Genomic DNA, 16,614 nt, shown 5'->3' on the forward strand with positions numbered 1-16,614 from the left:
ATAGCTATAAATAAATAGAAAAAAAACCCCACAAACTGACTCTAATGAAATGGTCAAGAGTTAAACAGGCAGTTCAACAGAGAGGTTATCCAAATGGTTGATATATGAAAGGATGCTAAAGTGAGTATTAATCAGGGAAATGCAGATTAAAATCACACTGAGATACTACTACCCACCTACTAGCATTGTAAAAATTTAAAAAGACTAACAATACCAAGTGTTCAAGAGGATATGGAGCAACTGGAATCCTTTACATTGCTGACGTATGTGTAAACTAACACAAAGACTTTGGGAAATCGTTTGACAGTACCTACACATATAAATGTAGACCTACTTTATGATCCAACTATTCCACTCTTGCATTCCTAATAGAAATGAATGCTATGTCTACCAAAAAATATTTTAAGATTGATCATGGCAGATTTATTCATAGTAAGAAAAAACTGGAAATCACACAAATGTCTGTTAATATAGAATGAATAAATCATAGTAAGAATTGAAAAACTGCAGCCTACGGACAAAATATGACCTTTCACCTATTTTTGTATGGCCAATGACCTAAAAAAGGTTTTGCATTTTTAATGATGTAAAAAAAATAAGAATAGCGTTTTGCAACATGTAAGAATTATATGAAATTCAAATTTCAGTGTCTGTAAAGTTTTACCAGAATATAGCCACACTCATTTGTTTACATGTTGTCTATGGTTGCTTTCATGCTACACTGGCAGAGTTGAGCAGTTGTGACAGAGAACATCTGGCACACAAAACCTAAAATATTTACTAGCTGGCTACAGGTATTATTCCTATACTGCATAACAAGGACTCATCTCAGAGCCATAATGTTGATTAAAAACATGCCAGACACAGGACTTCCCTGGTGGTCCAATGGGTAAGACTCTGAGCTCCCAATGCAGGGGGCCGGGGTTCATCCCCTGGTCAGGTAACTAGAGCCTGCATGCATGCTGCAACTAAGATTCGCATGCTGCAGCTAAAGATCCCATATGCCGCAACTAAGACCCGGCACAGCATGCATAAATTTTTTTTTTAAAAAACATGCCGGACACATATCATTACACTGATTGTATTTAAATGAAGTTCAAGAATTCACAAAACTAATCTACAGTGCTAGAAGTCCAAAAAGTGGTCACTTCTAGGTGGAGTCAGAGCTGACCAGGATGGGGCACAAGGGAACACTCTGGCATCCTTGAAATGTTCTTTACCTTTTATTTTATTTATTTATTTTAGTCAATTAATTAATTAATTTTTGGCTGGGTTGGGTCTTTGTTGCTGCGCGCAGGCTTTCTCTAGTTGCGGAGAGCTGGGACTACTCTTCGTTGCTGTGTGCGGGCTTCTCATTGCGGTGGCTTCTCTTTGTTGCGGAGCATGGGCTCTAGGTGCCCGGGCTTTAGTAGTTGTAGCACTGCGGGCTCAGTAGTTGTGGCACACGGGCTTAGTTGCTCCGTGGCATGTGGGATCTTCCCCATGTTCCCTGCATTGGAAGGAAGGCGGATTCTTAGCCGCTGCGCCACCAGGGAATTCCCGAAATGTTCTTTATCTTGATCTGTGTGTGGTATGTAAAAAAAATCATTGCGGTATATAGTAATATTTGTGGACTCTATGCAAATTATTCCCCCCAAAATAAAGACTAAAGCTGAATTTGCATTTTTCATCTCTCTTCATTTCAATGTAAAACTCATTTTTCAAATTATTTGCTAGATGAAATTACTTAAGTTTCTCCCCCTCCAAATCTTGAAGGCAAATTGATACTTCAGACTGCGCTGTCAAATTTAGCCAGCCACATATAGCTATTTAAATATAAATTTATTAAAATTAAACAAAATAAAAAATTTAGTTCCTCAGTCAAACTAGTCTCATTTCAGGTGCTCAAGAGCCAAATGTGGCCAGGGCTATGGTATTGGACAGCACAGACATTGGACATGGAATCCAGTTCTGCAAAAATATCTATTGGACAGCACTGCTCCAAATGTTACACGAATGTTAACCTCATTTTACAGGTGAGGAAACTGAAGCTTAAAGATACCACTGTTACACAGAGCTGCATCATGAGACAATCATACCCACTCTCACAATACTATGCTCACACATTTCTTTTCCCACATTCACTACTACAGGTGAACTCTCAAGGTATCTTTCACTTAACATTTCTATAATTCCACGGAATCTATTCTAAATTCACAACCATGCAAAGAAAAAGCATTTCCTTACAAGTTATAAAATACTTAATCATAGACTGTCTGATTAATCCCATACATCATCCTGAAAGCTATAGTTACAACCAACCCCAGACATTTAACACAGTCCCAAATGGATCACATGCTTATCCACTAACATTCCTCACAGTCTCAAGCACAATCTGACACAAATCACACTCCCCAGTCTTCCCTTCTTCTGTAGAGAACATTTGCCCTTGCGCGCGCGCGCGCACACACACACACACACACACACACACACACACACACGACCATTAAGTAAGCATCACACCCCTGAACCCCTTTGAGCAGCAACCCGGTAGTCACCGTCACCTCGTCCGGGCCAGAGCTCTAAGAAATCTGGACCCTGCTTCCCAGACTTCTGCAGGTTTTTCAGCCCTGGACTATATTTCTCTGAAGGCATCACTGCAAGACTCAAGCTCTGGTAACCTCTTTGCGATATTCTAGAACCTCTGGGAAGTCACTTGAGTAAAATGAAATAGTTCGGCTCACACCGCAGCAGCGTGAGTTCCCGGGTTCAAGCAAGGGAGACCCGAGGCGCGCCCGATTCCGGACCACAGGACGTGGCCAGCTGCCTCTGGATTCTGTTGGATCGGGCCGGGTTCATGTTTAAGACTACATTTCCCGGAGGCCACCGCGTCCCTGCGCCATTTCGTACACTTACTCCGTTACTCCTTGGTTTAAGGATCCAGTCTGCAGCGGTAGGTGAGTGCTCTACCTCGCTGGGACCCGCACGATGCCTTTGGGTTGGAGCATCCAGAAGGAAGTTCCTGTAAGGTTCTGGGAATACCGGTGTGCCGGCTGGGGCTCGGTGCTGACAGGAATCGAGACGATCCTGGCTCTGGACTACGTATCTCCAACTTCGTAGCACTCAGGTTAATTCCTTACGGAAGTCGGCCTTGCCAGTGCGGAGTGGCTGTGCCCTTCTCCGCTGGTCGTCGGTCCTGTCACTTCGGTTCCTAGCGGCAGAGGCGTGGTGCTATCAGCTGTGTTCCTCTGCGCCGCAGGTATGAGTGTGCACTTCGCGTTGCTCTCCTCCGGCAAAAGCGGCGCTGTGACTTTGGTTCCCGGCCAACGGGAGCAGGGAGATGTTATCATGAACGTTCCACAGTGCTGGGTGTGTGAGTGTGCGCGCGCTTTTGTGGCAGCGTGACGGGCTCACCTGCCGCCTTCTAACGCACTTGGCTGCTGTGCCCCTTTAGTGACTGTGTACTCTCCCGCCGTGAGACAGGGACAGAGTCTCGCCAGTTGAGAATCGCGCGGTTCCAGGTGCCGCAGTTCCTTCACTTTACAGAGAACGAGGCTATTCTGAAGATGCCCCTACAATGGGAGTTTATGCCCCAGGAAGGCAGAAGACCACCCTAATAGGATGCCCCATTCTACTTTGAGAACCCTATGGGGAAAAACTGATCCCTCTCTCAGCCTGAAGTTGTTGTGGGAATTGGTCCTAAACTGTTTGGTCGGCTCTGGGAAAGGCTTGATATCCTTTGATTCTTTTTTCTCTGTTCTACTTTTTCCAACAGAAGCATACAGAGGAAAGGAAAAAAATATTGCACAGCTAAAAGTCTCTTCTAAAGTATGTTGCCATTTTCTTTCTTCTCTCGAGTTTCTTCTTTTCAAGATGTTGCTACCTCCTGCAACATCTCCCTAAGGAGAAACCTTAGGAGAAACCAGTGACTGTCCTTAGGCATTGCTATCCCTGTGAATCTTGGTGCTCCAGGGATGGCCTCACCAGTCTACTCTACTCACCAACCACATCTTTACCTCTCCTTTTCCACCTGATGACAAATCAGCCCTTTCTGGTCTAAGATTTTTGATGAAAGATAACTATACTTTCTGGAGAAAATGTGGACTTTTGTTTTAACTTTGTATGGAAATTTTCAAGCAGGGTAGAAAATAATACGACCCCAGTGTGCCCAACGCTCAGCCGTAATTTAACACATTTGCAAATATCCTTATACCTAGCCATCCCCCTTTTTCCTTTAGTATTTCAAAGTGTTATTTTAATCACATGTATGCTTATGTAACCAAAAGGACATATTTTTAAATAATAAACATGATGCTATCTCAACTTTAAAAACTAAGTCATTCCATAATATCATATACCCAGTATATATTCAAACTTCCCCAATTCTTTGGAAGATAGATTTTTTTACAATTGGTTTGTTCAAATCATGATTCAGATAGGTCCACACATTACATTTGGTTGTCAAATCTCTTTTCTTATTAAATTTTTTTTAAATTTTTATTCTGGACGACCGGCATGTGGGATCTTAGTTCCCCAACCAGGGATCGAACCCTGGGCCCCCTGCACTGGAAGCGTGGAGTGTTAATCACTGGACCGCCAGGGAAGTCCCTGTCAAATCTCTTAACTTTCTTTAATCCATAACAGTTTTCTCTATTTTCTGTTTTTACTTTAATTGTTGCCATTGATTTGTAGAAAAACTAGGTTATTTGTTTACAGAATATTGTGCATTCTCCTTTTGGCTAATTTCTTCCTTGTGGTATCATATAATTAGTTCCCCTATGCTACATATTTCTGTTAAGGGGTAGTTAGATCTAGAGCCTTGATCAGATTCAGATCATATTTTGCCTAAATCACATTTTCAGGCAAAAATAATTCATAGGTTATGTTGTGTACTTCCTGTGACATCACATCCTGAGGTTTTTTAGTCTGGTGTCCCACTTCTGGTGATGCCATGTTGATTGGTGTTCAAGTGCTGTCCACTTAATTCTTCCTTTATAAAATGTCCTCTTCCTCTTTCACCTAAAGCATGCATTCTCAATGGCAGAAGGAGGGGTATTGCCCCCACGGGGGTGAAACTTGGTTCTTGGCAGGGAGGGGGACCAAACTCTTAACTAAATATTATAATGGTTTGTGGACACAGTACATAAACACATATACAGTATATCTGTGGTATTAAAATTTCATAGGTAAGTGGTATCAGGAGAAAAGTTGTCTTAAAAGGCTTTGGGGGAACTAATAATGAAAAAAAGGGGGAAGAAACACTGACATAGAGGTTATAACATCCATTTATGATTGATGCTGAGATCTATGATTTTATTAAGGGTTACATATAGTGATTTTTTAAAAAAATTCTCTCAATTCCTTCTGCATTTCTTAGCTGGAGTTCTATAAATAAGAACTTTTCGTCAACTATTTGGTTTTCCTAACTTAGCAAATTTCTGAGTGATAGGAGTGTCTTTTGTTATTCATAATGAACCCCTTTTGATCACACCTGAATTTATGCTAATGAGGTGGCTTGGAGTGTGGCCCCTAGATAGCTTCAGGATGGAGCTGATCACCAGAAAGACCAAATGATTAGAGGGTTGGAACTTTCCAACCCACCCACTGACCTGACCTCCAGGAAAGGGGAGGGTGGGACTGGAGGTTAAGCCCTATAAAAACTCTTGAACTAGATTTGATGAGCTTCTGGGTTAGGGAACACCTTGAGGTGCTTTGAAGGTGGCAATCCCAAAGAGAGCATTGGAAACTCCAAGCTCCCCCTCCACCATACCTTGCCCTATGCATCTTTTCCATGCATCTGCTCCTAAATTGTATCCATTATAATAAATTGGTAAACATAAGTGAAGTGTTTTCCTAAGTTCTGTGAGCCATCCTAGCAAAGTATAGAACCTTAGGAGGGGATTGTAGGAGCCCCCAATTTATAGCTGGTTGGTCAGAAGTACAGTGGCCTGGGATTTGCGATTGGCTTCTGAAGTCAGGAGCAGTCTTGTGGGCCTGAGCCTTTAAGCATGGGAGCGAAGCAGCTCACTTAGCATGTGGGCCCTGGGGAAGCGCTGCTCCCCAGGGCTCCCTGGGTACTCCCCTATCCTAGAGATGTAAGATGCCCATGGAAACTGGCGCCCTCTGGGGTCCTGTTCAGTATCATTGGGATTAAGGAAAAGTCTGGCCTGAATTTCCTCTGCTCTATCTGGATTCCAGCGGATTTGTAAGAGGGCTGAGATTTTCCCAAACTTCCCTCAAAGAGGGGAAATAAAGGTAGTTCCAAGGTGCTCATTTTGTGGGCTCTGAGGCAAGCTTGTTCTCATGGCTTTGTTTTCCTTCTCCAGCCCTGCTCTCCTCTTAGGACTCTGCACATCTCCAGGAGAGGAACCAGAAAGTTGATCAGTTCTGACAGTTCTGAAAACCATGCCTCACGTGAGTTGCTGTTTCTTCTTTCCTCCCTGAAGTGCAATCATTTTGTTGGGTTATATGAACACCAGATATATTTATTCCCATATTTTCTGCCTTGCTTAGTCCTGTAAAGGAACTGCTCCCAAATTTCTCCCATTCCAGTGAGTGATCGTAGCAAAGAGCTTCATTCTTCTCTAAGTGTTTTTCCCTGCACCAGATGGTATTCTGCCAGGAGCCCTGAGGAAGCAGAAGTATCTCCCCTTAAGAGTAGTATTAGCACAGTGGTTTAGTGAGGTAGTGAAATGAGACACATGACAGACTTTGATCTCTACAAACCTAGGTTTTCCACTTGGAAGTGACAGCATTTCTGCTGGTTGTTCCCAGTCTCAGTGTGTGGTGAGATTTTTTTGTGAGGCCTTTGAAATTGGTTGGGGAATTGAGTCCTGAGAAGAAAGAGATCTTGCCTCTTGTACAGTTTCATGTTGCTGCTGTAACAAATTACTACAAACTTAGTGACTGAAACACAAACCTACTGTCATACTTCTGGAGGTTGGAATCTGAAATCAGTCTTATAGGGCTAAAATCAAGGTGTTGGTAGGTCTGTGTTCCTTCTGGAGGCTCCAGAGGAAAATCTATTTTCTGGCATTTCCAGCTGCTAGAGGCTGCTCACATTCCTTGGCTCAAGGGTCCCCTCCATTTTCAGAGCCAGCAATCACATCATTCTGATCTCTGCTTTCATTATCACATCTCCTTTGACTCTTCTGCCTCCCTCTATCACTTAAAATACCCTTGTGATCCCATTGGCCCCAACCAGAAAATCCAGGATAATCTCCCCAAGATTCTTAATTTAATCACATCTACAAAGTCCCATTTGCCATGTAAGGTAACATACTCACAGGTTCCGGGGGTTAAGATATGGACATCTTTGCGGGGTCATTAGTCTACCTTCCACATCCCTCTTGCCAAGAAACCAATGAGAGGCAAGGCTTACCTTGGAGTTGGCCAGAATGTGTCAGAGTGATGCCTGTGTGCACCTAGACTGGCATCCATCAGCCTGCTGTAGCCTAGGAACACAGAAAGTAGGAGCAAATAAAATCTGCCAGATGTATAATCTTTTAAGAAGTTTAGATTCCTAGAGCTAAAGACATTAAAGAATTTGTTTTAAATACTCCCAAATAAGCAGATCATTACATCCATAAAGTGAAAATACTGTACGTCCATTATATTTGGTGACATAATATAGTGACTTAATGAACTTGAATCTTCAAAAAGATTCTAAGTTACATCCAAATTCTATGTTCCAGTCCAGAGAGTTGTTAAAAAATTGTCTGGAAAGATTTCGTCAATTTTGTTTATCCTTTTCTTTAAAGAGAGAAGTTAATTTCAGAAAGAACCCATTAGTTGAGAATTTATTTATTATTTATTGAGAATTAGAAAGCTTAAAGTGCTGGGTGATTGCATACAATATTTCATTCAATTGGGAAACTGCAATCTTCTGGCCTTTTGTATTCCCAGACCTTTCGGGATAATGGAATTGTCCTAGTATACATAGGAAGTTTTGTCTGTGGCAATAGCAGTGATCAAGGATCATGCTGACACTACAGTTCAGGCACCCAATTTCCTTCAGTGTTACAGGTGTTCGGCCATGGCATATTGTTTATTATATCACCCCCTTCCTTCAATGTGCTCCTCCTTCTTATCTCATTTTACCTCAAAATCATCATCGTATTTTCACAAATAATAAATGGATTTGTTGTTTCAGTGGTTGGTAACTTTCAGGGATGTGGCCATCAACTTCTCTCAGGAGGAATGGGAATGCCTTGACCCCATTCAGCGGGATTTGTACAGGGAGGTCATGGTGGAGAACTACAGCCACCTGATCTCACTGGGTAAGATCATTTTACACAGTTTTCAGAATTTGTCTCCCATACTTTCTGCCTCCTTCATTGTGAATTTCTGATTTCTATTCCCTAAGGAAACGTTTGAGTTTTTTAAAAGTAGAAGTAGACAGCCCCACTGTGTACCTTTTTATTTCTCACCCTTCGGACCTTCACATCTTCCTCCATCACTTCCTGTTAGTTTCTCTTCTTTGATGACCAATGGACTGGATTTGAATCTGGGACTCTTCATCCCATGACCATGTCCCGTTTCTTTTCTTTTAAGCTGGATGTTCGATCCCTAAGCCAGACGTGTTTTCCTTATTGGAGCGAGGGAAGGAGCCCTGGATGGTGGTGAGAGCCATGACAAGATGGAGCTCAGGTGAATAAGAGCTTGCCACACAGGATCAGCTATTGCTGATAATAATACAGCTGCTTTATGAAGTGACAACACTTTGCGATGTTTGTGTGAAGCTCCCTTCAAAGGCCTGTGGAAAGAAGACCTGAGACCTAGGGAGAGCAGGAAGGTGATATCAACATGAGTTCCCAAAGGAACTTCCTTTCCAACTCCCATTTACCGCTCTTCCTCCTACATTCACCCCACCCTTTTAAAAAAATTAAGTTATTTATTTATTTATCACTTTTGGCTGCGTTGGGTGTTCGTTGCTGCACACGGGCTTTCTCTAGTTGCGGTGAGCGGGGGCTACTCTTCATTGCGGTGTGCAGGCTTCTCATTGCAGTGGCTTCTCTTGTTGCAGAGCACGTGCTCTAGGCACCCAGGCTTCTGTAGTTGTGGCACCCTGGCTTAGTTACTCTGCGGCATTTGGGATCTTCCCGGACCAGGGCTCAAACCCGTGTCCCGTGCATTGGCAGGCAGATTCTTAACCACTGTGCCACCAGGGATGTCCCCCCCTTTTGCTTTAATGAGGAAACTACCTTTGGTTTCTTCCAAGACAATCCTTTTTTCTATTTCTTGATTGAGTTTTTTTCCAGTTATTTTTTTTTATTTAGCTAGGTATCTCCAACCAGCAAACGTTTGTTGAGAGCTTATTGTGTTCTTAGATTAGGATGGACAGGGATGATCTCTCAGAGGAGGTAACATTTGAACTGAGACCAGAAAGAAATTAGCAGTGTAAAAATAAGGCAAGTGTGTGTTCAGGCAGAGAGAACAGAAGTGCAAAGGCCCTGAGGAGAGGCTGAGCTTCCTTTATTTGAGGATCAGCAAGAAGGTCAATGTGGCTAGAACAGAGTGAGTGAAAGTGGAAATTAGAGATGAGGTCAGAGAAATAGGCAGAGATCAGATCATATGAGGCCTTGTAGGCCATTTCAAGGAGTGAGGTTTTATCCTAGGTATGATAGGGAGCCCTTGGAGACTTTTGTGCAGATGAGTAGGGGATTATTGTTTAAAGATCACTCTAGGTGTTATGTGTAGGAAGACGGTAAGAATGAGACCAGTTAGAGGACTGGTTCAAGAGTCTATATTACAGATAATAGTGGCTTGGAATGGGGTTTAATATGTGGAGGTGATGAGAATGGGTTATATTCTGGTTGTATTTTGATGGTAGGATTAATAGGACTTGCTGAAGGATTGGAAATAGAAAGAGGCATCAGAGTTTGGAAGCCTGCAGATGGAAGTTAAGAGTTACGCATTTGAGATGCCCATTAGATATCTCCATAGAGAAGTTAGACACACATTTGAAAGCCTGCAGGAGGGTAGTCAGGACTGAAGAGACAAATATAGGATTAATCTCTGTATGATGGGATGAGATGAGATTATTGAGGGATTGGTTTAGATGGAAAGCAAGGTAAATAAAGTCCAAGGGTTAAACCATGGGGCATTCCAACATTTAGCTGGGAAGAGGAAAATGATGCAGCAAAGGAAATTGAGGAGCTTCCTGATTAACCTGTGATCTAGGAAGTAATTGGGAATTCAGTGTACTGGAAGCCATGACAAACACAAGGAGAGAGTGGTTAACTGTGAAAGATACTGCTAAGAGCTCAAGTAAGATGAAGGCTAAGAACTGACTATTGGATTTGGCAAGATGAAGGATATTGGTGACACTGACAAAGTAGGTTTGGAAATGAGAGGAGCAAAAACCTGATTGTAGAGGATTAAAAAGAGAATGAAGAAGAAATAAGTCAACAGTAAAAACTACAGTGGGATAGTGAGTTAACTCACCAGGCAGTGTGGAAGGCCCATTTGAGGAGCTCTCAAAGGTACAAACAGAGTTTTTAAATGCTTTAGAAGTTTTAAATAACAGTATTATAATAGTAAGGAAAAAGAAGTATGATATAATAATGAGGAAAAAGAAGTTTGATTCAAGTTTGTATATGTAACTACATAAAAGTGCAGGGAAAAAACCTGGAAGTAAATACAGCAAAAGGTTAGTTATGAGGGTGGGAGTAAAGGGAAATAAAAAGTATAGACAGGAAGTACAACAACTCTTTTGAGAAGTTTTGCCAGGAAGGAGTACAGTAAATGGATAGGAGCTGCAAAGTGAACCAAAGAATCAAAGGAGAGGTTGTTTTGTTTGATTTCAAAGGAGAGTCTTTAAGATGGAGATAAATAATAGAGAGATGGTATAAGAGTAAATGAAATATGTGTGGTAGTGGTCAAAATGATGATTGCTCGAAACTGAACTTTTAGAGGTGTTGTGATTATTGGTAACAACAAGGTCTATTATATCTACTGTGGGAGAGGGTAGGTGGAAAGAAGTGAAGGAAAACAGTGTTTCAGGGGAAGCAGTGTGCTCAAGGTTTCAATCAGAGCAAGAAGGTGAAGAGAAGAATCAGAAGGGAGGCTGAGGTTAGAATACTTCTGGAAAGTACACTATGAGTTCCAGAAGATCTGTTGGTTAGCATGCAGTAGAACATTGGGTCATAAAAGAGGATGTCCAGACCTGGATTGGGATGAGAGTCCTAGTGATGACCAAGGACCCAGGAAGCCAGAGCTTTTCAGAGGTAACTGGATACCCAGAGATGTCAAGCATTACAGGATTGGTCCTGAGTGTTCTCTCTGGGGAAGGTGGGTGCTTATTCCTGTTAGAAACTAAGAGTGGTTGTCTTAATAGAAGAAAGAATTGTAGGTGCAGTGTTGCTAGAAGTCTGGGTTTGGGGAAGGCTTTTCAGGAATTGCAAAGGTCTGTGAAATTTCAGATGAGCCCTGAAAAGATGGAAAGCCAGTAGGGAGGCTGAGGGTAGAGGGAAGAGCATTCCTAGCAGAGGGAACAATGCACTGAAGGCTATAAGAGGATAGAGCCAGGTGTATATGAGATATTCAAAGAAGACACTTGTAGTTGGAGCCTAGTAAGGGAGAGGTACCAGGTGTGAGTTTGGAGAAGCTGGCAGAAGCCAGGCCAGGCAGCACCTTCTAGGTGTTATGAAATGACCTGGTAGGCTGTGAGCAGCATTTGTTTTTGGTTGGTTTGTTTTTTAACATCTTTATTGAATGTGAGCAGCATTTGTTTTTATTTTTTGGTTTGGTTTTGTTTCATAAATAAAATAACACAGAAGAGAAAATAAAATAAAATATCAGAATGCATCACATGTAAAAAAGAAAATTTCATGACCTATTTGTCTTGTTTATGTTTGTGCATGTGTACTCACAATATAACATGCATAATAATATAACATGCATTTCTTATTGTGAGGTTGCAGTCAAAAGCAGTTTGAAAGATGCTACTAACAAGTTCGAATTTTATCGCAAAAGCATTTGCAAGCTTATGAAGAATCTTATATAGGACAGTGACATAATGTGATTTACACATTTAATATATTACTCTGACTGCCAGATGGAGATGAGAAGGAAGAGTCTCATGACGTTACTGAGTAGGTTATTGTCGTGGCTCAAATGAGAGTTGCTTTGGGCGTCCTCGGAGTGTTGGCAGTGGTGTTGGGGATAAGGAAACAGATTCAAGAGCTATTTAGGAGATAGACTCAGTAGGACTCAAGGGGGTAAGAGTCAAAGGGGCCTTTCAATATGCCTTCTGCTTTTCAGACTCCATTTTGTTGTCTTTAGTCATCACCCCTTTTGCAGTTTTCCCAGTTATTCTTGCATTGATTTAATGACAATAAAAAGAACTACTTATTTGAATACATTTCATACATATTCCTCAACCTCAGCCTGGTTTTAAGACTTGGGTATTCTTATCTTTACTTTCTTTATCACACTAGGTCGCCATTTAGCACCTTACCCTGTGTGGTCTCACAGTGCTTCCCACCCCAGAATCATTAGATTTATATTTCTTCCCATTTTTATTATCGTGTTACTATAACATGGAGAGCAGTTTGGAATCTAAACTGGATTTATCTGATCCCTTACGCTGTTCCGTTAATCACCATATTCCAGTTGGTTTCTTTCCTACTGTCTTGTAAACCATATTGTGCTTCTCTGACAGAAAGTAAAAGCCAGATACTCTCATCCCAGTACATTTTGCTGACGAGTTGGTGTTAAATTGAGCCGTGTGGGGGTTTTTGTTTACAGTTTGCAGTTTCATTGTACTTTACGGTTTATAATTTCATTGTACTTTTTAGCAAAAGCACGTTTTCCTCAGATTTCTGACTCTTATTTCTAAAACACCATTTGAACTTGAATTTACTAATATATATTTATTTTCTTTCCTACTACCATTCTCTATTACACTCTACAGCCTATATGCAGTGTTGCCAGAGTGTGCCTGGGGCTCCAGTCACAGTGGATAGTGTTCTTCTACATTTTAAAATTACACCCATTTCCCAGCTTTGTTCAGAATAACATAAAATTTTCTTTAGTGTATAAAGTTGTCACTATTTCTAGAACATTATAGAACCTTATGGTTTTCTCGAAAATATGAGAACATTTGGCCTTGAGTAGAAGGCACTGGAAAGAAAGACCTGAAAAAATACATGAAGGGAAGAAGAAAACACTGTGTTTGCTTTCTGTGTTCTGGGGAATAGCTATAAAGAGGAATATTTTTCCTACGCTTGTGAAGCTTGAGGAATAGAAGGATCAACATAAATAAAGAAAATGTAATTCTAGAATTGCAAAGATTGAAACAAGAATGAAGAAGAAGGTGCAGATATAGAGAATAAAGACATGGCGTGGACCCAATTAGAGTTTTCAGTGATAGTCTTTCTGAGCAGCTGGCATTTAAGTTAGTACGTTTTAGACGAAAAGGAACTGGCCTTGCAGAGAGCATTCCTGGCAGATGGAACAGCATGTGAGGGAGTCTAAAATGCATAAGAATTTTTTTTTTTAAATGCATAAGAATTTGATAAGAGGCTATTACAGTGAGAGATGTGTGGTTTGGCCTAATGTGGTTGTAGTGGATGTGGTCAGATATTTGATAAATTTTGACAGGAGAGCTAATAGGATTTGTTGATAGATTGGCTATCCACCCAGGCATTTGTTTGTTTATTTCCAGGGGTGTTTTTGTTGTAATTTTATAAGCTTCCTTGGTGATTCTAATCCACTCCAAAGTTTGAGAACCACTGACTTAATCTGTTTTCTTAATTAATTTCCCCCCTATAAATTCCCCTCATTCTATGTTCTCTCCTTGTGCCTTTTTCTAAATTGCACAAAATTTTTAGCAATGTTTAAGCCATTCTGTTCTTATGAGAATTATCATTTTATCTACTTTTTTTTTTTTTTTGCGGTACGCGGGCCTCTCACTGTTGTGGCCTCTCCCGTTGCAGAGCACAGGCTCCGGACGCGCAGGCTCAGCGGCCATGGGTCACGGGCCCAGCCGCTCCGCGGCATGTGGGATCTTCCCGGACCAGGGCATGAACCCGTGTCCCCTGCATTGGCAGGCGGACTCTCAACCACTGCGCCACCAGGGAAGCCCTTATCTACCATTTTTACCTTAGACAATTCATTTCTTCTTACAAACAAAAACAGCAAGAATTTGCTTTCTTGTTATTTTACAGACTTGGAATACATCTGTGAGACCAAAAGGTCATGTCCAGAAAAGGGAACTTATGAAATGGAATCACTGCAATGGGAGAATATGAGGAAACCTATAAGCCATAACCTTGAGTGCAGTGATCTTGGAGAAAATACAGAGTGCAAAGGCAAGTTTGAGGATCAACAGAGAAGTCAGGAAAGATCATACATGCGCATGAAAATTACCTGTAAAGAAGAGGCCACTCAAAGCCATTCCATGTCCCCTATTCTTCATCAGATAAATCCTACCAAGGAAAAATTGTACAAATGTAAGGAATGTAAACAAGCTTTCAGCTACTTGTCATGCCTTATTCAACATGAGAAAAGTCATAATAAAGAAAAACACTCTGACGTTAAGAAATGTAGGACGATCTTCAGCAAGAAGCCAACCTATATTCAACATCAGAGGATTCAGAATGGTGAGAAACCTTATGAGTGTATGGAATGTGGAAAGGCCTTTGGTCGTAGTTCTGATCTGATTCAACATCAGAAAATTCATACTAATGAAAAACCTTATCAATGTAAAGCATGTGGGAAGGCCTTTATTCGTGGTTCACAACTCACTGAACATCAGAGAGTTCATACAGGAGAGAAACCATATGAATGTAAGAAATGTGGAAAAGCCTTTAGTTATTGTTCACAATATACACTCCATCAGAGAATTCATAGTGGTGAAAAACCTTATGAATGTAAGGAATGTGGGAAGGCCTTTATTCTTGGCTCTCAACTTACTTACCATCAAAGAATTCATAGTGGTGAGAAACCCTATGAGTGTAAGGAATGTGGAAAGGCTTTTATTCTTGGTTCACACCTTACTTATCATCAAAGAGTTCATACTGGTGAAAAGCCTTACAGATGTAAAGAATGTGGGAAGGCCTTTTTATGTGCCTCTCAACTTAATGAACATCAGAGAATTCACACAGGTGAGAAACCCTATGAATGTAAAGAATGTGGAAAGGCCTTTTCTCGTGGCTCACAACTTACTTATCATCTGAGAGTTCATACAGGTGAGAGACCCTATAAATGCAAAGAATGTGGGAAAGCCTTTATTTCTAATTCTAATCTTACTCAACATCAGAGAATTCATACAGGTGAGAAACCTTACAAATGTAAGGAATGTGGAAAGGCCTTTATTTGTGGCAAACAACTTAGTGAACATCATAGAATTCATACAGGTGAGAAACCCTTTGAATGTAAGGAATGTGGAAAGACCTTTATTCGTGGTGCATATCTTACTCAACATGAGAAAATTCATGGTGAGAAGCATTATGAATGTAAGGAATGTGGGAAGACCTTTTTTCGTACCACACAACTTACATATCATCAGAGAATTCATACAGGTGAAAAACCCTACAAATGTAAGGAATGTGACAAAGCTTTTATTTATGGCTCACAACTTAGTGAACACCAGAGAATTCATAGAGGTGAAAAACCCTATGAATGTAAGCAATGTGGGAAGGCCTTTATTCGTGGCTCACACCTTACTGAACATCTAAGAACTCATAATGGTGAGAAACCCTATGAATGTAAGGAATGTGGGAAGGCCTTCAGTCGTGGCTCAGAACTTACTCTACATCAAAGGATCCATACTGGTGAGCAACCCTATGCATGCATACAGTGTGGTAAAGACTTTAGACGTCATTCACAACTTATTCAACATATGAGGCTTCATAATTGAGAAAGCTTTATATATGATTTAATATAAGAAAGTCTTCACCCATCTTCAGCAGCTCTGGAATATTAGAGAACTAATATTATGTTTGTAATGAAATAGGACATCCTTTTGATTGTGTTCAAAATCAACTCATTTTTAGAAAGCTTATATTAACTTCATGAATGCAGAAATAAATGACTTCTGGAACCCATTAAACATTTTTAAAAATCTCTATAACCCTGGAATGTAATGCTGAATTATATCCTTTATTGAGCACCATCTCTATTTTAATATTTCCTAACTGTGAAATTGGATAGGTTACTTAACTTCTCTGTGCCTCCATTTCTTTATGTGTAAAATACTATAATGGTATAATAATGATCAAATTGTAAGTGATTAAACACATGTAACTCCCTTTGGACAGTATCTGATACTCAGTGTTATTATCATTATTATTATCATCATTATTATTATCATCATTATTAATGCTATTAGAGAAGTCAAATGGTAGGAATATTTTATAAGTACCGTAGAAAGATGTAAACATTCTATTACCATCTATCCCCTTTTGAACCCAAATAATTTATTCTATGACAAGAGCTTTAGAACATAATAAGAGTATGAAGGCCTCTATTTTAGAGCTCATAAATTTTGCTGCACCAGAAAATTCATACTGGAAAGAAACTCTATGGAAGAAATTTCTTTATGGTTGTAGAGCTTTTTTATAAAATCAAGGAGAGGTGACTTTTCTACAACAAATTACAAAAGCAGAAGTCATTATTCCACATTTTCTA

The 16,614-nt window shown here is 40.6% G+C and overlaps 1 protein-coding gene across 6 annotated transcripts in view; it reads left to right on the top strand.

Annotated features, from left to right (window-relative positions):
* The first annotated feature begins 2,881 nt into the window (after positions 1 to 2,881).
* The window catches only part of LOC132510364 (zinc finger protein 420), a 171,813-nt gene continuing 158,080 nt past the window's right edge, over positions 2,882 to 16,614 (top strand). The window contains exons 1-5 of one of the 6 annotated variants that reach the window (XM_060132323.1): positions 2,882 to 2,936; positions 6,306 to 6,393; positions 8,132 to 8,258; positions 8,533 to 8,628; positions 14,151 to 16,057. In XM_060132323.1, the coding sequence (XP_059988306.1) occupies positions 6,385 to 6,393; positions 8,132 to 8,258; positions 8,533 to 8,628; positions 14,151 to 15,844 (1,926 nt within the window). In that variant the 5' untranslated portion in view covers positions 2,882 to 2,936; positions 6,306 to 6,384 and the 3' untranslated portion in view covers positions 15,845 to 16,057. Of the gene's footprint in view, positions 2,937 to 3,066; positions 3,239 to 3,707; positions 3,808 to 6,305; positions 6,394 to 8,131; positions 8,259 to 8,532; positions 8,629 to 14,150 lie in introns of those variants that run through there. The other 5 variants (XM_060132324.1, XM_060132329.1, XM_060132334.1 and 2 more) reach the window with 5 other exon arrangements.

This window comes from Lagenorhynchus albirostris, chromosome 19 (assembly GCF_949774975.1).
Source record: "Lagenorhynchus albirostris chromosome 19, mLagAlb1.1, whole genome shotgun sequence".
NCBI classification, from domain to species: Eukaryota; Metazoa; Chordata; class Mammalia; order Artiodactyla; family Delphinidae; genus Lagenorhynchus; species Lagenorhynchus albirostris.